Source organism: Frankliniella occidentalis, unplaced genomic scaffold (genome assembly GCF_000697945.3).
Source record: "Frankliniella occidentalis isolate FOCC.00 unplaced genomic scaffold, Focc_3.1 Scaffold317, whole genome shotgun sequence".
Lineage (NCBI taxonomy): Eukaryota > Metazoa > Arthropoda > Insecta > Thysanoptera > Thripidae > Frankliniella > Frankliniella occidentalis.
Genome location: NW_026267442.1, coordinates 47,096 through 55,622, shown reverse-complemented (window position 1 = coordinate 55,622; position 8,527 = coordinate 47,096). Strand labels below are relative to the sequence as shown.

General features: G+C 41.5%; 1 protein-coding gene across 2 annotated transcripts in view; it reads right to left on the bottom strand.

Moving 5' to 3' along the window:
* LOC113207100 (uncharacterized) overlaps positions 1 to 8,527 on the bottom strand; it is a 23,128-nt gene that overhangs the window by 7,399 nt on the left and 7,202 nt on the right. For both annotated transcript variants that reach the window (XM_026423489.2, XM_052273946.1), the window contains one exon: positions 7,488 to 7,643. In XM_026423489.2, the coding sequence (XP_026279274.2) occupies positions 7,488 to 7,643 (156 nt within the window). The remainder of the gene's footprint in view (positions 1 to 7,487; positions 7,644 to 8,527) is intronic.

Sequence of the window (8,527 nt, the reverse complement as noted above, 5' to 3'; positions counted from 1 at the left end):
TCTTTGAATCAAAGAAAAGAAGAAAATTCTATTTCAATCCAAAGAATCGTTTCTTAGATGTAGATTTGAAGCAGCGATCTCAAATGCAAGAAAATTCAAATTAGCTGTTTTTCTTTGAATCAAAGATATATTTCTTTGAAATAAAGAGATTGTTTCCTTAAATTGAACAAACATCTTTAAATTAAAGAAGGCCCTCTTTGGATCAATAGCCCGCCCCTTGTCTCTTCTCTGCCGCTAATACGCCGAATTACAAGATTGCAAGTAACTAGGTCGATGTACGTCAGACCACGTCTCATGTAACAGGCTTCGCGATATCTCACGAAACACTGTAACGCTGCGACGCGCCTGGCATACATCTACCTAGGCTTGCGGTGCTGACACCCAAATCGGGCAAAAGTCAGAGTCGTAGATAGGCCTTCGTCTCCATAAAGGACATAAACTTAACCCCCAGGATTTTATTTTGACGAGTTGCCCCACCAGAGACCATCAAATATCTGAGTAACAACATTAAAATGATTAAAATGAATGGGTCATTTTCGTGTGGAAATCGCGCTATAGCCACTAACAGTTAAAGATAGTGCTAAACGGACAAAATTTTGGTCCTACGTGTTCTACTTGGACGAGTCACGTCCGAAAAAGATGTATATATATATATGTGTGTGTGTAAATATTTCGAGTTTTTCGTTTTTGATTTTTTTGGACGCAGGTCAATTTTTAAGCTAGAAGGCTCAAAATCTATACAGTTCTTGCTTTTTATGCTACATAGCTAAAAATTTCAGGTACCTAGCTCAAACCGTTTTCGAGTTATTGTGATGACAGACAAACCGACAGACACACAGACAGGCATGAAACTTTTTGATTATCACTGGAGTAATAGGCTTCGCTAATCGCTCAGCCAATAACAGTTTTTGTTGAAAAAGTCAACCGTGCGTTAGATAATAGACCCTGTAGAGTATTGGTCTAGAGCGCTGAGCGGGAGTAGAAGAACAAAAACGGAAGGTGGAAAGGCGCCCGGGCCGCGGGCCGTCCCCCTCTCCTCTCCTGGGCGGAGTGGGGGAGCACCCGGAGAGAAGTGGAGGGCAGGCGGGGAGGAGTGCGGGCGCCTTCCCATCTTCCGTTTTTGTTCTTCTACTTCCGCTCAGCCCTTTAGACCAATACCCTATTCAGTCTCGGCTCCGGGAGAAGAAAAAAGGAATCCCGCCGACCGGAACCAGTACCTTGATCCTGCCATTTCTTCGCGAGAAAACTTGCAAACCCGACATAAAAAATTATCACAAACATTGTGGGTTGTGCTTCTACCTTCCAAAGCCATTTAAACGTTGAAATACCGTCATTTTTCGTAACTGGTTCCAGTCGGGATTCTTGTTTTCTTCTCTTTTAGCCGAGACCGCATAGACCCTATTCGGTCTCGGCTTCGGGAGAAGAAAACAGGAATCCCGACCGGAACCAGTATCTTTATCCTGCTATATCGTCGCGAGAAAATTTGAAAAACTGCTGTAAATAATGATTAAAAACATTCTGGATGGTACCTTTATCCATCAAAGCCATTTAAATGTTAAAAGAGCGTGATTTTCGCTGAGCGAAGCTCAGTCCAAGTTGCTGAGGGGTCAGGCGTTGCCTCGGTCGTTGCCTCTGTCTGTCTGTCTGTCCGTGTCTGCGTTCCTCTTTTTCTCGAAAACGGCTGCACCTATGACGGAATGCGAGTTTGCCTTAACATCTATAATTTAAGGGAGACCCAGTCTCCCCTTTTCGTTCGCTACGGACTAATTTGAAATATTTGGTCCTTTTTTCACCGGAGGGAGCTTCAGATGTTGTTGTTTCGGTGATGGCTACACTGATTGGAAAAGAGCGCGAACACGCAAATGGCTCCTTGCACCCACTTCGAGACTTTCTGATTTTCTCACACGTGACCATAATGTCAGATGGCAAAACTGAGTGTGAAATTTTTAGTTTTAGAGTTGCGGAACTGGACGTACGAAGTTTCGCGAGTGTCCGGTGAGAAGAAACGAAAGTGATATTTTGAATGGTTTACGTGATTACTTACGAAAGTTGGAGGGGGGAAGGGGGTAGTGGTTCGGGAGAAATTTAAAAAGGTAATTACTGTTTCGAGTTCATCTTGACAAAAGAAAACGAAAAAGTTTTATGCTCCAAGACGATCGGAATCGAAATAGCAGAATTATGTTCAAATGTTCAATAAAGTGTCCAATCGCCCCTAGCGGCCAAACGGTGCGTCGGAGGTCAATTCTGACGGCAGTTTTCGTCCGTAACCCTCAGGGTTAACGGATCGTATCTCGCGGAGACGAAGGCTGTGTCCGGATTCTCGGACGGTTGGGCCGGTACCGTCCGGCCGGTTTGCTCCCCGGCCGTTGCGAGCCGGGCAAGCCGCTCTCGGCGCTAGCAGAACCACGACATTCACATTCGTTTTAGATTCCCTCGCTCAGCCCTAGCCCTTAGCCAGTTCTCTGGTTCGCTCTCCAGACCTGTAGACTTGCCTTTATTTTTAACGTAACGTTATAAATTGACCAAAACAGAATAAAATTTATTTTATTTTAAAGATAATGGCACTCCCTGGTGCACTGGTGGCTATTGTTGTGAATAGAATTTTGGATGCTGACAGAGAACTTGAAGAGTTGATACTAATTTGGAGGATGCGTAGAATATTACAAAGAATGCATTTAAGAGTAAGTTTCATTTGAATTGCCAGCTCTGTAGCTCCAAGTTTACTAAAAAATATATTCCCTTCTGTTATTTTACACCCATAAGTACGGAAATCTTTGTGCATGACTGCTATTTCATTGTAGATAGGACTACAGTACTGCAGACCTCTTCTGAATAGGAGAGCAACTTCTCTTCTTAATTTAGAGGGAAAAATTTTGAAGGAAGATTGCCGTCTGTCACCTGAGGCATTCCATGCTCTCATGCGCCTCCTAATTGTTGATTTTTTTCGAGACCGTGGATTTTCCCTTGAGTTTGCTGTAAGTAAACTATTTCATGTTGAATAGTTTTAAAAATGTTTTTTTTTGTGCTTAAAATATAAAACGAAACATTGTTGTTCTCTGCAAAGTCTACATGGTATTCACAAATGTGTAAATTACTTGCCACTATCCTTACTTTGTTTAATCCAGTCTTTTTGAACCACAGGTGATAGTCACATTGTATTGGCTGGCAGTGGGAATGTCCTACAGGTTTTGTGGCAATACTTTTGGCATTGCCCGCGAGACTGCTTTTGATCTAGTAAATCTAGTTTTAGATAGAATAATTTCTATAGCAAAGCAAGTTATTAAGGTACCTGCAAACCCTCATCAAGTTGGTGAACAGTTTGCCATAATGGCAGATTCACCTGCATTTTCCCAGTGTGTTGGAGCTATTGACGGCTGCCAGGTTAACTTTATTGTTGATGATGCTGAAAGAAGCCAGGAGTACATCAACAGAAAGCTCTACTACTCGATCAATTTGCAGGGTCTAGTGGATCATAGAGGCCGCTTCCTCGATATCTTTGTAGGGTTTCCTGGCAGCTGTCATGACCAGAGAGTGCTGCGACACAGTGGTTCATTTCGGGAGGCCGTGTACTCACCAAGGGGGTACTTCATTATTGGTGATGGAGGGTATATGTGTCTGAGGAACCCCATCACAATAATAACGCCATACCGAAATGTTAATTTGACAGATGATCAGAAAAGTTTTAATTACCATCTAAGCAGGGCTAGGGCTGTAGTGGAGAGGTCCTTCGGTTTACTGCAGGCTAGATAGGTGCAATTCAGGAAAGCGGTGAAGGTAATTGCTGCATGCTGTGTACTGCACAATATCTGCTTAGACGAAAATGACAGAATTCCTCACGACAGAAGAATTCGGAGGAGGCAGATAGTCCCAAGACCTGAACTAGATGGTGCAAGATACAGGAACATCATATGCTTAGCTCATAATTTAGGAAGACGTCAGGCAGCCCTACAGAGACAGTTAGAAAATGAGGTTTAACATTGTTGTATAGAAATAATAGGATTCAAACTTTATTTGCTTTTGTTTTTTTCTTTAACAAAAAGGAGCATTTATAATTTTCTTAATGTTCATTTCACTACATAGCTTCAACCTCTTAGTACTTGAACTATGTTTCAAAGATTGTGAATTATTCATTACCTTGAAATAAATCAACTAATACAGATAATTCTACAAAAATAAGATGATATTTGATATCACAATACTGTTTCTATCAGTCTTATAAAAATCAATAAAAATAAAAGTTAATCGATATCATGATTTGAGTTTTCATTTGCTTATCTCAACAATAAAGGAAATAGACAGTCATAGCATAAATCAATGAAATAAAAAGGTACGTGTCATATCACAATGAAAGTTGTCAAACTTAAAATTCTAGCAAAAAATATCACTGATCTATATGACCAAACAAATGACAAAAAACGAAACAAAAATATAAACAGCATGCATGGGACATGCAGAGAAAATATGAAAAAACTTTAACTAAAAAAAACATGTAGTTGGGAGTCCTGCATTCTATTTTGGCACCAAATCCTTCAAAACTCCAACTGAGACATCTCTTGCTTCCGGTCTTCTCTATTCTGCACAAGGAATTCTTTAAGCCAGTCATCAGTAGGTTTTTTTTTTTTTTCTTTTTCGTTCTTCTGCTTCTTGTTGGATTTTTTGTAGAAATCACTGCACCTCTTGCTTCCTGATGCAGTAACTGAAACTTCAACATCATCCTCCATATCAGCCTCAACATCAGCTTCAACACTACCGTCATTTCCACTTGCAGGCAATACAACCTCCGATTCTATGTATTCAGGGGGAATGGTTGAGGCTGAGCCAAGGTACTCAGATTTTGATGTAGCATAAGAATGTTCTCAACACTGAAATCTGGTGTCATGTGGAAACCACTTGTGGATGGCATAGAGGTGTCCATGAGGGCAGGCGGGTTGAAAGTATGTTTTGGCTCATGGTACTTTGATAACATCTCAAAAACTTCAGGATCCATGTCTAAAATACCACAATCACCATCTTCAGTGCTCTCACCAGTATTATGGGCGGAGGGATTCATTAAGTTCTGTCAAGGAAAATATTGTTAACGACACATGTAAATGACAATTAGTAGTACATAAACGTTTTCTCCCTCAGCTAAAAAAGTACCTTCCATTTGATGAGCTCATCTGACCATTTCCTCTTAATTTTTTTGTCATTTTCTCTTGTGATAATAAGCGTTTTCAGCTCCTTTTTCACCTGACTGCAACACAACAATCAACAATGTCAACGTGTGCAAAGATGGAAATAATTGATAGAAACAACAGTTAGTGATCTTACGTCTACCCTCTGCTGACATTTCCTTTTGAGCCAGTAAATAGGGAATCATGTTTTATCCTAGTTTTCACCAGAGCTCTCGTTTCTTCGTCGGTCCCTGAAATGTTTGTGATTGTCATTATAGAACAAGTTCACCGTAGATAAAACCTTGCGATGCGATTAATCAACAAACTGTACTTACATAATTCTACGGTGGATTTTTGTTGAGCCATCGTAAATAAATCACATAACACAACAGTCAAAAAGTCTACACAACGCACGAGCAGGTCTGAACAGGTTAACTTCAACTTCCTTCAACGCCGAGAAACGAATGTGAATGCCGTGGTTCTGCTAGCGCCGAGAGCGGCTTGCCCGGCTCGCAACGGACGAGGAGCAAACCGGCCGGACGGTACCGGCCCAACCGTCCAGCCGACCAACAAAGTGCACCCCTCGAACGTTCAATTTGGACCAATTTTGCCATGGCAATCCGCCCATCGTTATTTGAGGGTTAATAACTTCTCCATTTCGACTCTGATCGGCTCTGAGCATAAGACATTTCCTTTTCAATTCCGAAAAAGGAATCCAAATCTTGGATTACACTTTTAATTTTGTAACTTCTAAAAAAATCCTAATTTTCAATTTGGTTATTTTAACAAAAAGGAATGGTGTTTACTTGTAGAATGATTGGAAGTCACCTAATCTTTCAATAGGACTTGTCAAAACGATTGTTAAACACACAACTTATTTTTACAATAGCCATGGACTTGCAAGGGACCGAACAATATTTTAGAGAGTGTCGTTAACTCAGGTAGGATAGGCCCATCAAAATCAGAACAAGGTATATCACTTTCTTAAATTGACTAGCTTTGTCTAAAGTCACATTATGTTTAATGATATCCAATAAAATGGTGGGAGCATTTAAATTTAACTCTATGATACGATACATTATAGAACTTAAATTAAATATACTTCAGCGAGTCGTGATCCTTCAAATGCTTCGGAGAGATCTGATAAAAATGAATAAAAGAGCGACAAGTTATACTTGTCGTAGGTGAGTAGTTTAAATGTATTTTGAAATTATATTAAATATTAGGGTATTTTATTTCACTTCAACCAGAGGCAACCCAATACAATTTCACCTTTCACAAATAAAATGAATTGAATGAAATGGGAGCATCAAGCATCATGTGGCATTACAGAAAAGGGTAAATTGAGTGGGGGAGGGCAGTGGGGATAGGAAGGGACAGTAGCAGACATGTTCTGTATGTGCACTTCAGGAACGCATAAATTTAAGCCCCCCCCCCCCCTCTTTATCCAGCCACTGTTACAGTTGTGTGTTTACCAAAACAAATCAACCATGTATTTTGATGAATAGAAACCAGACTTCCCAGTATCAAGCTTTTCTAGTGGACTTCCAAATCTATTATTATATTGCATAGTAATTAATCAAGTTCACTACTCACTAAAAGTACCTGTTGTAGAGAGAGTGGTGCAAGGGATTTGAACTCTAGTTGAATACAGCGACACAACCAGACCAGACCGCGGTTTAAGGTCCGGCTGGTCCCTCCCCCCATCTCTCACGTTCAAGGAGCAGAATCGGTTGCCTACCTACTAGGTGGACCCTCATTCATTATAGTTTTGTTCTATAATTGTTACGTCTTCTGTTATATTAATGCACTTCGCTCAGCTACCCCGTGCATAATGTTAACGCACGGGGCCCTACGTTTGTAACTGTTTCCGGTCGGGATTCTTGTTTTCTTCTCTTTGAGCCGAGACCAATTAGGGTCTATAGGGTCTATTGGTTTAATATCAACGCGCGCAGGGTACCTGCCAACTCTTCTTAGTTGAGTGGTATGGCAACGTTTTCCACACAAAATTCCAAGATTGTAGCGGATTCTACACGCTTCTGCTTTTTTGTATCGGTGACTTGGTGTCACTGATTGTTTACGTCCTCCTTTTGAACATTCAATGTCCCGAGGAAAAGGCAAAATTTTGCGAAACAAATTTGCTGAAACCGGTTGTGGCAATACTCGAAGACAAAGGTCTCGGGTAATTCACAATGCGTTTCTGTTGAAGAGGCATTGACTTACTGATATGACCCTTCCGGAAGGGCGGGGCGGGGCCAGGCGGGGGAGCCACGCGCACTGCTGTTCGACTCTAGAACCGCAGATCGGTTGCAAGCCACATAACAAGATTCTTACCGCTTTAGATACACACGGTGTTCCTAGGTGAAAGTACTGCGCAAGTTCTGGGGGCAAATTTTCTTTCGCGGCAGTGCAGGCTCTGTTTCGGAAGTTCAAGACAAATGCATTCTCTTTCCATTGGTTGTTGGAGCGGATATCGACCTTGCCACGTGCCTGTCGAGAGAAATGACACGTTTGCGGGTTTAAGTTAAGACTTATTGATCTTCTGGCCTTACAAGTGTTAATTTTGCCTAAAATTAATTACTAACAAGTTTGCCTTGCTCGAAAAAATAGTAAAAATAATTTTACCGCTAAACTTTAAGTTTCTACCGTTCCACAGTTTCCACAGTTCTTTCTGATCATAAAAACGACTTTTTAAAGACACGAGTTGCCAGGAAAGTAGCCAGCATGATGCTACAGAAAAAACACGCCCTTTTTTATTAGTCGTGGTGCAATAATTTTCAAGATATAGTGACAAACTTCTTTTGGTTTTCTATATAACAACTATATTACCTTCTAAATGGTGTTCGCAAACTTTTGATTAGAGCAATTCTGTATTCTGCTACAACGCACTCGGAACCTAAAGAAGAAAAGCATGACATCCTGGTCTGTTTCCTTTTGAGCGCCAATGACCACACAGAGCCCGTACTGAAAAATTCGGCCTCAGCATGGGTCTAGAATGGCTCCGTCGTAGCCATTCTGAACACATCGCGGAGGATCGCTGTGATCAGTCTCCAGCTTTTGCGTACCCGAGGCGTAGCCATCGCGAATGGCTCCGCAATAGGTAACTTAATGACGGAAAGAGCCATTCCGCAGCCGCTTTGGAGCCAAACATAGGCCGGCACCTGGACGTCGGGGAGCCATTTCAGAGCCATCGGGGGGCCTTTACCGGGGACACTTAAGATACGTTTTGGAGCCAGTTTCGGGCCATCTAAAAGACAACCTAGAGCCAAGCTGGAGCCGACCAGGAGCCAACCTGAAGCCAACACAGTTTCGGTGTTTTTCGGGAAAAAAAAACTGGAACTGGAACGTCAATCGGCTATCTTTATCAAAACTGG